This window comes from Carassius auratus, chromosome 31, assembly GCF_003368295.1.
Source record: "Carassius auratus strain Wakin chromosome 31, ASM336829v1, whole genome shotgun sequence".
In the NCBI taxonomy this organism is placed as follows: Eukaryota; Metazoa; Chordata; class Actinopteri; order Cypriniformes; family Cyprinidae; genus Carassius; species Carassius auratus.
Genome location: NC_039273.1, coordinates 3,160,610 through 3,181,050, shown reverse-complemented (window position 1 = coordinate 3,181,050; position 20,441 = coordinate 3,160,610). Strand labels below are relative to the sequence as shown.

Genomic DNA, 20,441 nt, shown 5'->3' with positions numbered 1-20,441 from the left:
TTGATCCCGTTTAGTTTTATTTCAAGACGTCACTGACTGAACCCGCCTCTCTTCCGTGTGCAGCCAATCAGAACACAGACAAACCAGTGACGTGTTTTTGGAAACTCCGCAACAGGTTTACACATTTTTTTCTTTTCTTGTACTTCTTGTTTATTTATTCTACATTGTAACTGCCCTTTTCTTTGTCTGTATAATGTTCTTGATAATAATAAAAAAAAAAACGTTTGCAAAACAATGCATTAGTGTCCAACATGTTGCCGGAGCACGTATTTACATTGGTAACCTAGTTAATATCCGTAATTAACTGACCAATATGAATGACTAGCATGTTTGAGGAAGTAGGAAAGAAGAAAAATGAAAGCGAGACGTTCGTGGAAAGTTCAATGACATAAATTTCCGGGTTTTTTTTGAGAGCGCTTTTTGCTTGTTCTTCCCCTTTCCATTAAAGTGGTATGAAAAACGAAAAACACTATGCTATTTAGATGCTAAATTAAATTAAAATTATGCATTTAGCAGCCGCTTTTATCCAAAGCGACTTACAGTGCATACAGGCTATCAATTTATACATATCATGTGTTCCCGGGGAATCGAATCCCCCACTTTACGCTTGCTTGCTTGCTAGCGCAGTGCTCTACCAGTTGAGCTACAGGAACACCATTGTGGGTAAAATAGCCTGGCTCTTTTAAAAGAGCTGGTCTGCATGCTGATCTTCAAAATTCTTTAGTAAACGAACTAGGCTCAGGCTGTGACCACTTAAGTTTGCAAGCCAGCATCTTGGTTTATCTTCTTTTCGTTCTTTTCCTTTCATAAATGTCAGTTATATTCAGATTTAGGTGTTGCATCATAGAATTAACGGTTGCCATTTCCTATAAAAGGTGTCTGTTTTTGGTTCTCATCCAATCATAGTTACTCGAAAATGATGGAATAACTCTTCTTGCATCACAACATTTCTATTCTCCCATGACTTTGAACTTGAAACCACTAATGCATGCCCCAACATGACACAGTCACTGTCAGGAATTTGTAATTGAAATCAATTCTTTGTAAAGTAATCAGAAACATACTCTATTATCAGATTAGAATGAATATATATATATATATATATATATATATATATATATATATATATATATATATATATATATATATATATATATATATATATATATATATATTGTTTCATCATCTAAGCATTTTTTTGCAACGTGTCTATTTATAATTCTCTGTTAGTAAGAATAGTGTGGCTTAGAAAGCAATGCAAATCATTCTATACAAACCCAGTTTGTAGTTAATCAAGACTGTCATGCCAATAAAAGTCTCTAGTGTATGTAAATGGTCATTGTACAGGCCTTTAGGTTCAGAAATCCTACAGATACTCACAGTGTTAAAATACTCTTAAAATGCTTAACTGACCTGGCAAACAATCTTTTTTCAGATTAACTTGTTAGTAGTGGCAGGGTGAATAGGATGGTAACTGCTGACATATATATATATCCCCTGTCGGAAATTATCTTTTTAAGTCCTCTCTGTCCCCTGATGAATCTTGCAGTATTTCAGCAAGATTGCATGATTGCATGATTACAGTATATGTTTTCCATATCTGCACATTCAGCAAAATTGTGGAAAGCTTCTACGCTCAAAAGAATTTGCAAAAGGTACCAGCTGTTTCACTGACCTGCTACTCCTGAGGTCTCAGACAGTCCTATATTATGACGTGATAGAGGAATCTGGGCTAATTATAGTCTTGATTTATTTAGTCTGGGCCTAGAGTACATTTAAAACATCCTGAAGGAAGTGTTCTGAAAAATGCAAGAGATGTGAGTGAAATACATCTAATGAATGCATGCAATCTGAGAAATGCGGACACAGGGGAAGCAGGACTTTTGACAAAAATAGCCATTAATCATGGTTATGATCTAACTTAACATCACATAACAACTTGATAGATAATGTTCCTACTTATTTTTAAGAAAGATTCTTATTATTATCTGAAAGTCCTGAGATGCACAAATCAAAAACAACTCAAGGGTCAAAATAGGGTGCATAAAGCATCTTAGAAATGCTTAAAGCTTGTGGTGAATCTTACTGTTTAGTTATTCCATAACTCACTTAACTGTATTTAATTGTTTAAGCAGTGCCACATAGTCTTCATTTCTGAGCTCATGGGTTTTCAGTGTTGCTGTTATGCGATCACTGATAATCAATTCTGTAGCGGCTGCTGATTCAAGAACAATGATGGGAAAAATTAGGCAGAGGCAGTAAACACTGCAGCTCGAGTCAGCTCGTTCAAGCAGTTATGGCAATCAAATCCACATGGTGAACATTAGAGAGAAGCGCCTGGCTCAGAGCTGCTGTACGCTGGCCTTCTCCACATCCCAGCCTCGACTTTCACTCAGTCATAGTCCGTCTTTTGTCTCCACGTAAAAAGCAAATTCCACCCAACCTCTGACATAGTCTTACACACATTCCAATTCAAGTACAACAATGGAGGCCTTTGTGCTGTGCTGCTGTGTGTGTGTGTGTTTGCTTTTCATTTTTATTACCCTCTAGATGGGCTAGAAAGTTGAATACTTGTGTTTGTTTTTTTGTAGACATTGTTTGTATTTGTATGATCTCAGAACTCCCCTCAATAACAACAACAACAACAACAAAAACACACACAGTTTCAAACTTTATGAGTGTTTATGGTGGGAAAAAAAGTCTATGGAGCTGTGTGTGGTCCCTTCGCTCTTTTGTGTTACCTGTAAATTTCTCTCTCTCTCTCTCTCTCTCTCTCTCTCAGAGCAGGTATGTGCAGGTGTGATATACTTTGAGGGAAGTTACTGTGATGTACTCAGTGTTTAGTGCTCACAATCCCATCTAATCTCTTTCTCCTCAGGGGTGTTAGACTTGAGGTGATGTTTGTTTTTATCGTTGCTTTTGTGAACTAATTATGAAGTAAATAAGCTCATCACAAAAACACATTCCACAGAAGATACTTGAACAATAAAGCTACACAATCCCTTTGAGCAGCCTACACAAATCAAGTTAACGCTGTTGGGGGAGGTATTTTTGTCCTGGCTGACTTTTTGTTTGTTTGTTTTTCTTTATCTTCCTTCATTAGATCAGCCCACATTCCTCTATCATTAACATCGTTAACATATTTATTGCTCTAGTTGTGAATCGTTATCGGTTTTGAACATATAGAAAAAGTAACGTATAACATATTTTATCAGATTACTCAAGTTTAAAGTTTAGTAACTTAATATAAATACTTTGGAATACTGTTAAAAAAAAGAAAGAAAAAGGTTTAATGTACCAAACAATACAATTTCCACATTACTTAACTATTAAGACTAATAAATATATTTTTACTGCAATATAAGGATATTCTCAAAATGCTTGCCATTCTTACTGTTTCTCAAATTAAATTTTAGTAAACTATATATATATATATATATATATATATACATATGTGTGTGTGTGTGTACGTGTGTGTGTGCTTTCTTTAGTTCTTATTTACCTACAGATCCACGAAAAACAATGTCATTCATACATTTTTGTTTCATTTTTAAACATTATGTCATCTTTATTTTTTTATGTCAATCTTTAATAATGTTTAAATATCATGATGATATTTAATTAGAATAATAAGACACTATATGGCTGTTGCCAATCAAATGAAATCATATCAGTAAATCCATAACCATGTTTGCACTGCAGAGGTGGTACAGTAGAAATTAACTGAAGAAGAAATGAAGAACATAAAGTCCAATGTAAAGTCCAGTGTCCAATGTCCAATGCAATAAAACTTGTATCAGTTTCACAGGATTCAACATCTAATCTAATCTGAATAAGCATTTTAAGTTATTCTTGATCTGTGGAAACCAGGGCTGCCAACACTGATCTCACACTCTCACGCCACATGCCATTTTCTCATGAAGTGCCACTGATGTTTGTCTGAAATAGTTTTCATTTTTTAATATTTATAACATTTAGTCCTGGTTTCATAGGCGGGGTTTAGAATTAAGACAGGATTTAGCCATAGTTCAAAAGACATTTAAGCAGCTTTTATAAATGTGCCTTATAGAAAAACAAAACTTTACTGGTGAGCATCTTGAGACAAATCAATGACACTTACTATTTTATGATATGTCACGGCAAGTTTATTTCAGTTAAAACAGCTCAGACATGCATTTTATTATGGGTCTATGGTTATACACACACACACACATATGCATATATATATATATATATATATATATATATATATATATATATATATGATTTTTAAATGTTTTTAATGACCTCTCTAATGCTCACCAAAGCTGCATTTATTTGCATTTACCAACATATTGTGAAATATTATTACACAGCTTGAAATAGATATTTTCTATTTGAATATATATAACAATTTAATTTATTCCTGTGATAATAATAAATTCAAAGCTGTATTTTCAGCATCATTACTCCAGTCTTCTGTGTCACATGATCCTTCAAATCATTCTAATATGCTAATTTGATATTACAATTTTTAATTTAATATTATAAAAATATTTTAATAACCTAATAAGACAATATTATAAATTATATATCTTATTGTTATTTTTGGCCAAAATCATGTCATATTGTCTATTTTATTTGAATACAATATTGTCATTTTTTTTTTTTACATCATTATATGTTGTATCGTTTTCATTTTTTACTCGTTTTCATTTTTTGGAAATACACACACACACACACACACACACACACACATCATATTCGTTGTTTAAACATGAATATGACAAAGCATTTTGCTTTGCTTCCCTTTTCAGTGAATTTCTCTTCTTTGGAAACTCTCACAAGAGACACGCCCACTTCTTGCACTACGGTATATCACTGAAGCCACACCCATTTTCCATTTGAACTTTGGACTAGATCCTCTTGCTTTTTCTAATCTTACCAGCTCTCTCACTCCATGTGTATTTTCTCTCTCTCAAATTCATTTTCATGTTCGTGTTGATGTTTTTTTCTTTTTGTACACTTTCCCTTTTCATATCTCATACTTTCACATTACGGACGCACAGATAAAGGCTGTAGAGGGTCACTGTTGACTGGGAGCCATAAAAACAGGGCACACAACAGCTACCCTTCACCCGCTCCACCCACAACCGCCTACAACACTGCCAAACCATATATAGAAGAGTATACACACTAGTTTACCTTCCCAGCACATGCCAAGACGTCACCACTTCCTGTGCATATGCAAAGTGGAATTTAAGAGGAAGCCCATAGAGGGTTAAACAGTGTGAGATGTGGTAACCGAGAAAAGCTGTGATAGGGGAATTGTGTGGAATGACTGGTATTTCCTGCCACAAGCGTCACATGTGCTGCAATGTTCAGCAACAGTTTACGTGCACAGCCAGAGAACTGCATGATCAGACAATATTTAAACAAAAATGATGAGTCACAAAATTTCACTGGAATGATATTTGACCATAGCATTGGTGTAACTCCTTTAGGAGTTTATTATTACCCAATTGATGGTCTTGAGCTAAGCTGGTTATATCATTGTGTCTTCTAAAATAACCTTTATTTTATGAAAATGTAATTTAATGTAAATTATTTTTATTTATAAAGCACAATTAAACAACAATGGTTGACCATTGTGCTGAACAATATAGTTTAAAAGGAATCAAAATACATAAAATGGTAAGAGAAGATGAACAAATAATAAGACATTATTAATATATATATAATATATTAATAAGGAATATTTTATATATTAATAATAGATAAAATATTGCTATTGATTATCATTAATATTAGATAAATAAATGAAAGAACTTTTCAAAACCACTAAGAATGATTAAACTTGTACAATACTGTTCAAACGTTGTGGGTCAGAAAGTTACATTATTTCGAAATAAATTACTTTTATTCAGCAGGTTGCATCAAATTGATCAAATGTAACAAATGTAAAGACACTTATAATAACATTTATACAAAGAAGATACTTATGAAGCCATTTATAATGTTACAAAAGATTTCTATTTCAAATGACTGCTGTTCTTTTGAATCTGAAAATAAAATGTATCACTGTGTCTGCAAAAATATTTAGCAGCACGACTATTTTCTACACTGATAATAATTATAAGAGGAGGAATAAGAAGTTATATTTAATAAGCAGCAAATCAGCAAATTAGAATGATTTGAAGGATCATGTGACACTGAACACACTGGAGTAATGATGCTGAAAATTCAGTTTTAAATCACAGGAATATTTTTTAAATATATTTGAATACAAAACAGTTTATTTAAATTGTAATAATATTTCAGAATATTTCTAATTTTCCTGTATTTTTGATCAATTAAATGCAGCCTTGATGAGCAGATAAGTCTTTCAAGAACATATATTATAATGTTATATTATAGTATATATATATTCATTTCTTTATTTTTTTACAGAAAGTGTAACTAGGACTTTTTCATTTGTGGTATGTATTTTAATTATAGATCAATTTGTGCAATTGTGACAGTTACTTAAATAGGATGCAAATACCTTTAGATTTACATTGAAGGAGGAAGGAACCAAAGTCATTGAGAACTAAATATCATAAAATTTGCATGGGTAAGAAAACAATCACCTAGCAACAACCCAGAATGCCTTAACGACTGCCCTGGCAACCACACACAACACCTGTAAATGCCACACACTATTTATTTAGAATATGTATAGTTCTGCCATGCTCTAAAGCATCACAAACAATAAATGAGTTGTGAAACTTGCTATCTGAAGTGTACGTGTGCATGAATGTGTTTCAGGGTGTGGAGTTTGGATGAATAGAGGTTTTTGTCATACTACTCCACAATTCACTGGAGAATGATCTGGTATGCTTTTGTTAGACAAAAAGCTCTGACATGGATCATTTTACCATTTCACAGTGTTTATATGCCCAGGAGACAATATAGACACTTAACACATCTCTCTGCTGTTTCACCTGCCCACTGTCTTTTTGCTCTTGGCCAGGTGTGACATTTCACTACAATCAAGCGACTGACGAGCGTCTCTCTTTTACAAGCCACATGATTCGAATGAGGACACTATCTGTGTGCCCACCAATACTGTAACTGAAATGAATCTGACTAATAGAGTCAGTTTCTACTCTGCTTTTTGCTAGTGAGCAGACACCAGCTGCACTCTGTGGTTCTACTAAGAAAAAACATTTCTTGTGCTCTATTAATATTACTCTATCACTAATGTTAGCTGCTTTTCATTTCAGATTTGTTGCCTTTATTAGTGGTGTCTGATTAAGTATATATATGTGTGTGTGTGTGTATGATGATAAACATATATTATAAAAAAGAACTTCGAAACTTGGCATTAGCAACAAATTTAAATAAAATGATAAATGTAAGTAAAATGACATGAACTAAAATGAAAATAAGAAATTAAAGCAAAAACAGATCAAATGCACTAAATATTTATATTATTATTTTTATTGTATTTTGTAAAAAAAAAAAAAAAAAAAAAAAAAACTATACCTAAAGCACTGCTTTGTGGTTTTCTTTTTTTTTTATCCATATCAAATGAAGTTTCATTCTTTGTTTTTTAAGTCTGTTTTTGAATGCATGTGACTAAGTGGCCTGTAATAGAGGACGTTTATTTTAGTCTCATCTTAAACTGTGTTCAAAAATGCATTCAAAAAATAATGCTTTATAAGCTATTAACACATTCAGTTGTATTTCTGATTGGGAAATCATTAATTAGTGAGCATGTCTGGAAACATAATATAGACATGTGATATTATTGCTGAAAGGTTAACAGAAACAATTGAGAGAAACTCTCATTACATTTAGAGCGCTATATATATAAATATTGATGAGAAATGTGCTGAACTGATATTAAAAACCTTGGTGTCTTTGCAAATTTCTGACCTTGATAAGTTGAGGTTATGTAGCCTAACTTACTCATGTTTTTAGTCTACCAGGAAGAACTTGAATAGATAAGGAATGAGACACTTAAAAATGAGCCACCATCTACCAGCACTGAGCTCACAGTCATCCAGACGAATGAGACGATCATGATTAAGTGCTTGACGCAATCAATGTTCTGCTAAGCATCACTGCATAGAAGATCTCACCTCATCAGTGAACCGAAAGACTGTGTTGATTCACACGAGTCCTCTCACATTACACAGCATGTTAGACGCTAGTTTAGAAGATAATCAGAGCTACTTTAACTTTGATCATACAAGCAAGATGAATGCCTGCACTTTCATTTGCAGCTGAATTAATGTTAATTAGAACATAATATGTTTATTCACCTTTTGAATATGCATTAGATTGGAGATCACAGTCAATGAGTGCTTTCTATATTTATATATTTTAGTGCTTTCCGTATTTTATATGCTTATGCATCTAATTAATATAGAAAACAAAGCAGTTTGATTTACATATTTATTTAAAATGGTATTAAAAATGCAACATGCAAAAAATGGAAAGCACTCTAAAAGACAATAGACAGCAATTCAAAATGGTTTAATATTTATTTTTGAGTATACCAGCAACTAAGAGACTCGTGAAGTTACATAAAATTACCCTTTTAACCCGTTCTTCTTTTATTTTTAAGTCAATTTGGATAAAAGTTTCTGATAAATGCATAAATGTAAATATGATTAAATAGTGCAAAACAGATGAGCAAGTGTTCTGTTGGCATTATGTTTACATGTTTATTAAAAATAGACATAAGGTTGGTTTCCAGGTTGGTGTGGTTGCTAAGGTGTTGAGTGTTTTTTAATGCATCGCTAAGCAGTTGCTAGGGTGTTCCAGTAAATTTATCAGGTTTCAATTAAAATGAGACCAATTTCATAACTGGGACAGTTACAATTTTATTATAGTTTATAATAAATAAATACATTTGATATTTTAAATGAATATATTTAGCAGTCTTCAAATATTGTGACACTTGCTGCAAATATTGTGACAAAGAAAACAGAAGGTAAAATATAAAAGTCGTGACATCTTTTCTTCAGTATTGTGACACAAAAAATTGGTGTAGGAACTATTTTCATTTAGAAATTACTAGTCAATTTTACAATTATTTACAAAAATTAACATACTGACTTAAACATGACATTTTTAGGATGAAAGTCTGAAACAGTATTTTCTTTTAAAACCTTTTTACAAATGGTAAAAAAAATTACATTGTACATCCTAATGTAACAGATTAGTGAAAATAAATAAATAAATAAATAAATAAATAAATAAATAAATAAATTAATAAATAAATATATATATATATATATATATATATATATATATATATATATATATATATATATATATATATATATATATATATATATATATATATATATATATATATATATATATTGCTTTTAGGAAATAGATAAGCTGGGGGGGGGTTAATTTATTTAAATTTTATACATGGTTAATTTATAATACATTTTAATGTTGCCAGGGTAAAAATGAGTAGTTTAAGTGATTGAACCTTTCAAAATCACACACAGACTGATCAGACCATTTCATAATGGTTGAGATCTGGATCTTTCCAGTCTCACTCAGATCTGCTGACCTTTGACCTCCAGTTGGATCATGCCCCTATGAGGGTGGCTGTGGTTTGAGTGGTGACAGGATCCTGCTAAAGCTGTGCCAACCTAAACACTTCCATATGAGCACCCATCCTAAACCATGGGTCAAAGAGTCCATCTAAACATTGTAAAATGCCTCTTTTTATTATTAGTCGATTTTGCTGTGAAAAGCATGATATGGTTACTACTGCTTATGTTTTTAAACCCTTTTTCCGAAGTATTTAATTTATTTTCCATTTTACTGCCATAAAGGAAAGTGCAATCATTTAATGCCTCATTAAAATTACCCACCAGGACAGAACAATGCGTTCCTCTCCTGAGTCTGTGATTGAATGCAGCCAGGATTCAAGTAGGCTACACACATTCCAGTGTACGAAGAGAGCAAAGCCAGGGGGAACGGGAACCACAGGTGAGGAGACAAGTCTGAACAAAACCAGCACAGATGCACTACAGGAACCAGTCAGTGAGTGACAGATGCACATTTCATAACTTAACAGTGACCTTTCTAATATTTCAAGATGAACTGGACTGAAGCAACTTAGGGTTACTTGATTATCCATAAATCAGTTTTTTTTTTTTTAATGATGTTTGATCATCAGGTTTCTGAGGAATGTTTATTTGTTCATCTTTCATCAACAATGTATTGCATTGTATTAAATGCTTTGAAACTATAGTTTGATCATAAAATAAATCATTTAAATATCATCTTACTAAAACATATAATTGGGAGGTGACAACTGATATTTATGTAATTGAGGTTGAGTTTGAGCTCCTTATTCTCACTATATTATAATATATGATCCTTAGGAGCTTGATCAAATATGATACAAAACCTAAAGCACATATACAAACTTTTTTTAAAGGAAATATTTCATATAAAGTCTCAGTAAACTGTTTCATTTTAATAAAAAAAACAATTTTGACCATTATTTTATATGCCAGGCTTTATTGGGTTAAAACACGCATATCTGAAATACGTGATTGTTGGTATGTGTGAACTTGAACTGTCAACCAACAAACCAACAAAAATGTTATTATGTGGAAAGGAGGAACAGTAAATGAATTAAATTTCTCTTTAATATCTCAGTTGTTTCTCCAAGATCATGATGAGAATAAATGGAAAACGAATGGAGATTGTTGTCAAAGTCACGTGATTTTCAGAAATTTTTCCGGAGAAAATTACCAAAATTACTATGAAAATAACTTGCTAAAATAATCATAATAATGATAATTTGTAACAATTTAAAATAATTGAAAAATAAATTGAAAATAAACTTATCTCCATTAGTTTCACTAACCTAAAATTCTCAAACTGTGATTTGATGTAAGATTCAGTCATCTTCAATAAAAAGTCACAATATGAACTTGTTACTGAATACTCGAATATCATCAGTGCTGTATTCATACTCATTTATAACTCTATACTCAAAATAACAAGGGTTTCATGAAGAATTTTAAGAGAAACATCAAAGTTGATGAGGTCTGAATGAGCAACCTCTGAGTAATTTCAGACAACCGAAACAACAGACAGCACAATAACAGCAGCTGCTCATGTTCCCCCAGCAGAATTCCCTGTGTTTTTTTCAATCTGGTTAACAAAAGGCTTGATTATTAGGCAAACTGGTTAGCTGGGCAGCTTTTGTTGACTGGCAACATCCAAGAGACTCTTTTGTGTGTTTCCATAGCTTTTCTTGGTATGCTTTGATGCAGTTCTCCTTTTGTAAAATCCATACAACCTTACAAGTCATTCTCAGAGGAGCGGGGACAGAACTGAAATCAGTAAACCAGAAAAAAGCTGAATTAGATTTAGACTTCTGTTTAAATACAAAGCAAATGTTACAGATCAGTGAGAGATGACTTATGCCATGACATTTAACACACAGGTTATTTACAAGGATAACATCTCTGTGTCTCTGTGACATGGTTGGAAACACATGGTATGCTTCACTGGAATGCCCTTTAGGGTGTCACTCTCGTCCTCTGACAGGAACAACGTCATCTTGTTGGCCCATGTACACCGAGTTAAAAAAAATTAAAAATATGGGATTATTATTATTTTTATTTTTTTTGGTATAAATCAGGTGAACATGTATTTAAGTGTATATTCTCCCTTTGCTCTTGTGCTTCCTGTATGTTTGTGTCATCTGAGAGAAGAAGATCTTGTGTTCGTAATGGAGGTTTGAATAGTTCAATTATTACATTTAAGTTATTCTTTATTGTCTTTATTTGCCTTTACAGGATATTTGTCTCGGACTCAAAAGCTGCAGTAGTACACAACAACCACACACAATTACATTACTGAGAGAGAGAGAGAAAACCTTAAACCTAAAATTCCATCACAGTTAGAAAAACCTACTATTTAAAATCCTAATAGAAAAAGGTCATGAACTCATAACGCTTCCCTGATGGTAGTAATTTATTTAGTAATTGGCATTTGGTCCAGTCTTCTTATGCTTACGTCCAAAGGAATAGCTGACCCAAAAATGAAAACTTGCTGAAAATGTATTCAGGCCGAACAAGATGTCGATGTAAATTTTCAGCAAATTTTAATTTTTTGGGGTGAACTAGGCCAAAACTCGTCAGTTTGAAAACGAAGATGTCCATTTTAATGTACAAAAGGCAAGACAATTCATACATTTAGTGCAGAATTTTAAATTAATTTGAAACTGACTAAGAATAAGCATAGAGAACAAGATTTTTTCTTTTGAGAACCAGACCACAAATTTAAGATTTCAAACCTAAAATCTAAAAAATGAAAACAAAATTGGTATCAGGGATATTCTGCAAATGTTGTGGTTTGTATCGTTTCTTGCTCACACAGAGATTTCTTTAGATCTCTATTTGTCTTTTGTCTATTTTATATTATACATTGATGTGCCACAGTTGTTTACTAGCAGAGAATGAAATCAAGCTTAAGAATAACTCTCGAGCTTACAGACATCAGACTTGATCAGGCCTTCAGTAAGTGAAGTGAATAAACGGAGCAGTGCTTCCCTCTAGTGTCCGTTACAGCGACACGATGGTATGTCACTCCAGTTTATTGAGGATTCAGAAAAATGCATTCTTATAAAGGTGAAGTTCCTTCCTTACGTAACATAGCTTTCTTTATGTAGAAAAGTAAAAAAAAGAATAAATAAATTAATGTTATTTGTGTGATAAATATATCCACGTTTCATAACTACAGTACTTTTAAATTGTCTTTCAATTGTTATAATAATGTTATAGTTATGTTTAATTTCTTTAAAATTTAAAGCCATTTATGGGTGAAGACAAAACGTCTTATTAATTTCCTGTAGATATAAAATATCTTGGTGCCTTGTCCACGAAAGCAGCAGCAAGATGCAAAGCAAGACGTCTAAGACAACAAACGTCATGAACAATCCCCAAAAAGCTGTTTTATTGAGAAATGAGATGACATCACATCCTTGGCATGGTGTAAGTTTGCATATATCAGTGAAAGCAAACCTGCAGTCTCTGGGATAGACCTTTGGCAACTTTAAAATGTTAACCAAACAAAACAGTTATCACGAGATCAAACAAAAACAAAGGAAACGGAGTAGTAAATCACAGAATGAGCCATGCTCCCATGATTCTCAGTCAGCACACGCTGTCTGGATGTTCTAGAGAAAGAACAAACATCATAAATCCTCAATACAACAATTAAGTAGAACTGCTTTTAGATAACATCTTCATTGCTACCTTTTATTTATTTAAATATTAGTTTTTCTTTAATAGTACCCAATTTCCATCTTTATAAAGCTTTATTTTGCTTCATGAAATGTAATGTTCAGGTGTACATCATCTCAGCCATGTGCGACATCTTCTTGGGGATGTAAAGGTAATATTCCATGTATCCGGAAAGGTCTTCTATGGTGATGTCATCCACGAAGGTGCGGGCCTGTTCGGAACAAGAGCGAGGGGAGCTTGACGACCCAACAGAAGTTCGGCTGTTGGATGAACTGTCCTGCAGGCTGGGAAGCTTCCGCTCGCATTCGGAGATCACATCTCGAAGGCCGGTGAATGAGTAGACCTCGACCCCCTGCCAGCCGGGACACTGGCATTCCCGCTGCCCACACGGACACTGACCGGCCTCCTGCAACTTGGACAGAGTTTGAAAGTCAGACGGAGCAGCATTACCTGCGCACACCTCCTGAGATCCCGGCCCACATCCTAAAGTGGGCCTGTTTTCAGCAGCGCTCTCGTCATCCAAGGGCATTCTGGGACTGCGGGGTGATTCCTGACCCTTTGCAGAAGGGAGGTGGGTTTCATAGCCGACGACACCGAATACAGTGGAGCACGGCGCTGAGAATGCTACTTCGTTCTTGACGGCGCCGGTGTCGTCGGGCTCTGGAGGGGTCTTGTGTTTGAGCTGGTCAGGAGGGGGAGACATTTTGCTGCAGTAAGTAAACTTTGGAGGATGAAGGATCGGAGATTTTGATCTTCGACGTCGCTGGCTTCTCACTGCTCCTCTTGATGACTTTCTTGTGCATCTATAGTAAAGAATAAAGGTGAACATGTTAGTATAAAGTGTAGCTTTGAGTGGTTGTTTTAATCCTATCTATTTGATATGTTAACTTTTAAGGCCTCTAGATGATCAACATGATCAAATCTTTCCTAAGAAACAATCTACTACTTTTATCTGATTGACAGTTCATACTTTTTAACAAGTAAAAGGCCTTTAAATGTAATTGTAAAACTGTCTCATACTGTTCCATAAAAAAATAAAGATTTTCTATTATATCCAAACTCAGGCTTTAAAGGGTTAACTAGGTCAGAATCTTAAAGCAGTCCTCACCCAAGCCAGTTATCTTTCGAGGAGCTCATCTTGGATTTGGCTCCTTCCGGGCTGCTTCGAGCAACCAATCTGGAAGCCAAAGACTCAGAGACGCGGACTGTAGATGTGGAACTGGAAAGGAATATACACAATTAACCGGCCAGCACAAAAACATGGCTTCTCTGCCAAAACATTGAGCCTCCGTTTCACTTTTGAGACAAATTAGCTGAAAAAAAAACAAACAAAAAAAAAATCAAGAGACAGCAAACCTTTCAGCATCCACACGAAGTTTCTTAAAAGCGGTCTGTAGTGTCTCCTCCTCACACTCCTTGCCTACTTTCTCCACAGCAGCCATTATGTTAGACAGCCTTCAAACTGAAACCAAAACCATAAAGAGTGATACAAGTTAACAGCAAATCCAATTAAAGCCATTAAAACATTCAACTTTATCTTAAACCACTCAGGTACTTTCAACCATCAACACAGGCTTCAAACAATTAGAAGAATGTAATAAATGAAGAAAACCTGCAGTGACTGAATAGTAATTCTAGCGTTTAGAATACCCTTTACACAAATGTTGTAACGTGAGTATCAGGTTCTAAAATATTGACTTATTCACAAGCATATTTTAACATTGTAATGTCCTTTATCATTCATATTGGACTAGTTGAAAAGTTATGATTCATGTTGTGAAAGGCTGATCACATGAACACTTCGTATAGTGAAGTTTAGCATTGTGTCAGGACAAGTTGGCGCTGTTTACAATCAGTGTCTACTTTGCCTTACCAAAATATATCACAAAAAGGACCCTTAAAGCAATATACTTACGGCCAAAAGACCCAAATCCGTGAAAATCCCGGACATACAGGAGTTTGTTTCTCCTGTATAGAGGAGCTGTTCACAAAGCTAACAGGCTAACGTTAGCTAGCCAGCGTGTAGAGGCGATATCTGTGAGAAAACTCACTTTAAATCACCCGATGACAGACTTTCGATGAGCATAACGCGATCTAGAGATCACGACTGTTCGATCAATACTCACAAATGATAGAATAAATCAATAAATCATATACAATACTGTAGATGTTTCGCTCGCTAGTGTCTTGTTTACACTCAACCACCAGAGTGACTCTGCAACAACTCAGATCCTGATGACGTAGTGCACGTACACAAAAACGTCAGCAGATTGTAGACGCTTGTAGAAGCTTCTCGTGTAGTGCCATATTTTATTATTAAAGGATGCAATATATTTTGTAGAGATTTATTATATATTTTATTGTATTCTATTTATTTATATATTAATAATTTGAGCTTTTCATGTCTAGTTGTATGTGCAATATGGCTACAGTATTAAGTCTGTACATTTGCGTTTATTATTTCATGTTTTTATACAGTCTATGATTATTTCATATACAAATAATGTTTGAGGCGCATCTAAATCTGCACGCGTTTTATCTCACTGGACATTCATAATTCGTAGATGCCATAAGCATTTAAAGCATATCAATCTATTTTATTGGTATCTGAGAATAAAATAGAAAACCGCTTTACAAATCAAATACAAGTAGGCCTAATTAAATAACAAGCATTATTTAGTAATCGCAAACAACTTTGAGTGGTCTTTCCTGAACGTCGATGAGAAAAGTAACAGTTTTCCACATCACAGACGTCTTTATAATCTATTGGCTAAAACATATGTAAACCTAATTAATTAATCTTTAAAGTATTTAAAGATGGAAGTTATATTAACATCACAATTAAGTTAAAATGGGGTGTATTATTATTTTTTTTTTTTGAATTTCCCAACTTTATTTGAGCAGGTGCTAACATGCAAAAAACGTGTAAATTAAAAAATATTCCAAATATTCCCATTTTTAAAAAATAGGCATTAAACATTCAGAAATACAGTCAGCGGTACATATATACATATTTATACATAGTAAGAAAAAAGTGAGTATTAGCAATTGATATAGTTGTTTTTTCTGTTGTTATTATTATGTAAAAAAGTTACCTGTTCATTAAACTGTTACCAATGTATAATTTTTTTTTTTCTGCTAACTGCCACTGTTTTTCTATAAAGCAAATCATTCGACAAACACTGCACTCAGCTGAATGGCGTCCTCTTGTGGTGATGAAGTGAACTGTCTCAGGCCTCCATACACCTTGCAAAGCCTGTTTGCAGTCGAAAACACGAAGCTTTGAGTTGTAAAGAAGCCAGACACAAAGTGCATCATAAAGATTAAATTTATAGCAAGGCTACCATGAAAGAACTGCTTGTATCACTGTAAAAATAATAATAATAATAATAATAACAACCAGATGCAGAGTTCATTAAAGCCAGAAAAGAAAAAGTTTGGTGAGTTCTTGTTTACTCTTTTTCCCCACATGTGCAGGAGTTTATGTTTGGAGAAAGCCACATGAAGCATTAAAATAAACCCCAGTGTCTGGTTCTGACTGTTAAATGTGCCAGATGTGTGCAGGAAGTGTTTTAGCACAGATACTTAAACCATAACAATGCATTTTATCATCCACTTTCCTCATCCTTCTCTCCATGTTTGGGTTTGATCTGGCAGGAAACTTAATGATGTCTGAAGGGAAATGGGCCATGCAATTCCTACCCTTGCATGTTTAAGCATTTAAATTGCAATGCCAAGACTATTCCTTCATAAATAAAAGCATGCTCACACATACAGTTACTGGACAACATATGCGTGACTATATATATTATTCAATTTGATAAGGGAATAATTTGTTAAGGCAAATATTTTTAAGTTAGAAAGTGGGACCTTCCATGTATCAAAAAAATAAATAAAAAGTTTTACATGCTAAGTAATACGAAGGAGGAGGAAATGTAAAGTCATTGCTAAAACCTTTAAGTTTTTTTAAAATTAAATTTAAATACAAATTAAAGATTTATCAGTATTTTTTATTAAATATTTATGAAAGTCTAAGACTTTGAAATGATTTATAATATAAACTAATATTTAGTTAAATAATGTTATATTTGCCTCTAATTATTATGCATTGTCAACATTGTGTTTACACCTTTATTTTTATTTATGAATTTATTTACAAAAGTCTGAGACTTTAAATCATTTCTTACGAAAACTTATATGTTGTGTTTAAATTCATATTAATTTAAATAATGGAATATAATGCTTTGGCATTTTCAACCTTTTAGTTGAACCATTAAATATATTTATTTATTTATAAATGGTTTTAATTATTTACAACGGTCTGAGACTTTGAAATAATTTCTTATGATGTAAACATATACAGGGTTTATATTATTATGCAAGTAATATTATGTATAATGCCTTTGCATCAAAATGACATAATTTGTATTTATTTATTTTAAACAGTGTGAGACTGTGAAATTATTTTTTATTATGTGAACTTTTTTATAGTTTTTATATTATTATTTGTCGAGCTTTTAATCGCAAACAAAGCATCTTTAATATGTGTTTTATGGTTGATATTAGTTTTAGACTTTGCAAGACCTGATGTAATTTGAGTATGTATGAGTTTCACATCTTAGTTTCACATTTATACGTACAATATTATAGACATTTAGATTCAGGACAGTCTGTTGTAGTTTGCAGCTGTGGCCTGCAGATGGCGCTGTAGTGTAGGTTAAAATGTTCTTTTGAGGAGGAATGTTTGTCGTCGTAGCTTGCTATCTGTCGTGTTGAAAACAAGATGGTCTGTTCTCTGCAGCAATCAGGAACGCGGTTCCTCCTGCTCCAGAAAATTCCTCATGTTATTGAATTTCATCCCATATATCATATTACATTGTTAAAGATAATCTGGAATCATGGGCTTCACAATTACAGCGGATGGGGGACAGTTTAGCATAGCTTGAAAGATTGATTTTCAAAAGCCCAAACAGTATCAATCATTATCATTATGGCTCGTAATGAAGCGTGTTGAGGTTATCTGTTGTATCATTTCTACTCATCCCATAGGACACAGGTGCAGAACCTGATTTTACCAAGTGAGACATGTTCCTGGGACAACATCGTTGTTGACCCTGGAACAACATTGTGATTAACCAATCAGATTTGAAGAACCAGTTTATAGATTATGTGAAGTTTATGCTTAAAATCATTGTTTGGTGCTTGTACATCAGTGTCATTCATCTATCATTTCCTCTGATTTTAGGGATTACTCATGGTTAAGGTTAGGTTTAGGTGTAGGGATATGGTTAAGAATATATTTTTGGAGTAAAATGTTGTTCCAGGGTCAACAAAATATGTTGACCTAGGAACACATCGAACTTGGCAAAATCAGGACGTGCGACACAAGTAGCGCTTTTAAAGGGGTAGTACACCTCAATAATAATAATAAACAAAATCCTGATAATTTACTCACCCCCATGTCATCCAAGATGTTAATTTCTTTCTGTATTCAGTGGCAAAGAAATTGAGGGTTTTGAGGAAAACATTCCAGGATCTTTCTCCATATAATGGACTGTAATGTGAACCAATGGGCTGAAGGTCCAAATTGCAGATTCAGTGCAGCTTCAAAGGGCTCTACACAATCCAAACTGAGGAATAAGGGTCTTATCTAGTAAAACAATCTGTGGTTATCTTAATAAAATAAATGTAGAAAATGTATGTAATATTTTTTACCACAAATGTTTGTCTCGATTTCAGTCATTATGTAATCACGTTGGAAAGGTCACGTAGGCAGTGACCTTTCCAACAGACCCAGTGTTTACAAAAAGACCCTGTAAAGAAAGTCCTTTACAAACAAAAAAAGAAAAAGGTGAAAATGCGATGGTGTTTTTCACCCTAAACTACCTTTTTGAACCAGAGTACATAGACTAAGAGCTGACCACAGATGACCTTTCCATCATGAATACATCAAGTGTGAAGTCGTGGACGTTTCTTTTGCGGAGCTAGTGCAAAAGAGCATTTCTGGTTAAAAGGTATATCATTTTTTTTTTTTTTTAAGAAAACAACAGATTATTTCTTTAGATGAGACCTTTATTCCTTGGCTGGGATCATATAGAGCCATTTGAAGCCGCACTGAAACTGCAATTTGGACCTTCAACCTGGCCACAATTGAAGTCTATTATAAGGAGAAAAATCCTGGAATGTTTTCCTCAAAAACATTAATTTCTTTGCCACTGAAGAAAGAAAGAGATGAACTGGATGACACGGGATGAGTAAATTATCTGGAAGTTTTTATTTTGGGAGTGAATTTGTCCTCCTTCTGAGCTTTGGAGCCTTCATTCTAATAGAAACACTTATGTAAACATACGTAAACTTTATAAACCACCATTTCTTAATTTATAGAAATGTCAAAGCATGGCACATTCAGACTCTATTCATGAACACAATTGCAGCCTTTTCTTCCAGCGCTTTGAATCTGGAGGAGGGATTTTACTAGCACTCTTTAAAACCAGCATATTACAGCTCTCTCTCATGAAGCTTTCATAGTTGTCAAGGCTGTGTTGAATGTAAAAGGTTTCCTGCCAGACATCCCCATTTTCAGAGGACAGTCCTGGTTTTTGGTGTCCTGTCCTGGACTGGAGCTGTCCCCCAGAAATGTCCCCATTTTACAGCACGTTCTAAACAATGATTACTTTCTCCTACAGAGGGCGCTGCGAACGACTGTAGCCACGAAAACCTGGATGGGAGCAAAGCGCTATTATCATCAGTTATCAAAAGAGACACCATTACTGGTTTCATAGTAGTTACATGAATAATAAAACAAAGTAATAGCCGTCGTGCGCACTTTCTAACAAAGCATGATGAGGTTGCGGGATTGTTTTGCACACAATGTCACAAATAACATTAAAAAAAAAAAATCGGCTAAATTAAACAATTACACTTACAGAAATCACTGCACTGCATTTGTGGTCAGAGTGAGCCTAAAATGCAAAACAGTAAGCTTGATTGGGGATAGTAAACATCAATTTACAAAAGCATGAACATTTAATAACCTGAAAAAATAATTGTAATTAGCCTACTATATACTCATATTTTGTGAAAATGTTAAAGTACCCCATTATGCCATTTCCAATATTGCCTTTCATGCCGTGTGTTGTGTAGCTGTATGTGAACGTAAACAATCTGCAAAGTTGTGAA

At 33.8% G+C, this 20,441-nt stretch overlaps 1 protein-coding gene across 1 annotated transcript; it reads right to left on the bottom strand.

The window, feature by feature from the left end:
* Positions 1-12,945: 12,945 nt before the first annotated feature.
* On the bottom strand, positions 12,946-15,503 carry LOC113050222 (oxidative stress-responsive serine-rich protein 1-like). The gene is made up of 4 exons (XM_026213004.1): positions 15,178-15,503; positions 14,619-14,724; positions 14,371-14,481; positions 12,946-14,065 (listed from the first exon to the last, which is right to left on the bottom strand). The coding sequence occupies exons 2-4, from the start codon at positions 14,702-14,704 to the stop codon at positions 13,363-13,365; spliced, it is 900 nt and encodes a 299-aa protein (XP_026068789.1). The 5' UTR covers positions 14,705-14,724; positions 15,178-15,503; the 3' UTR covers positions 12,946-13,362.
* Positions 15,504-20,441: the final 4,938 nt, after the last annotated feature.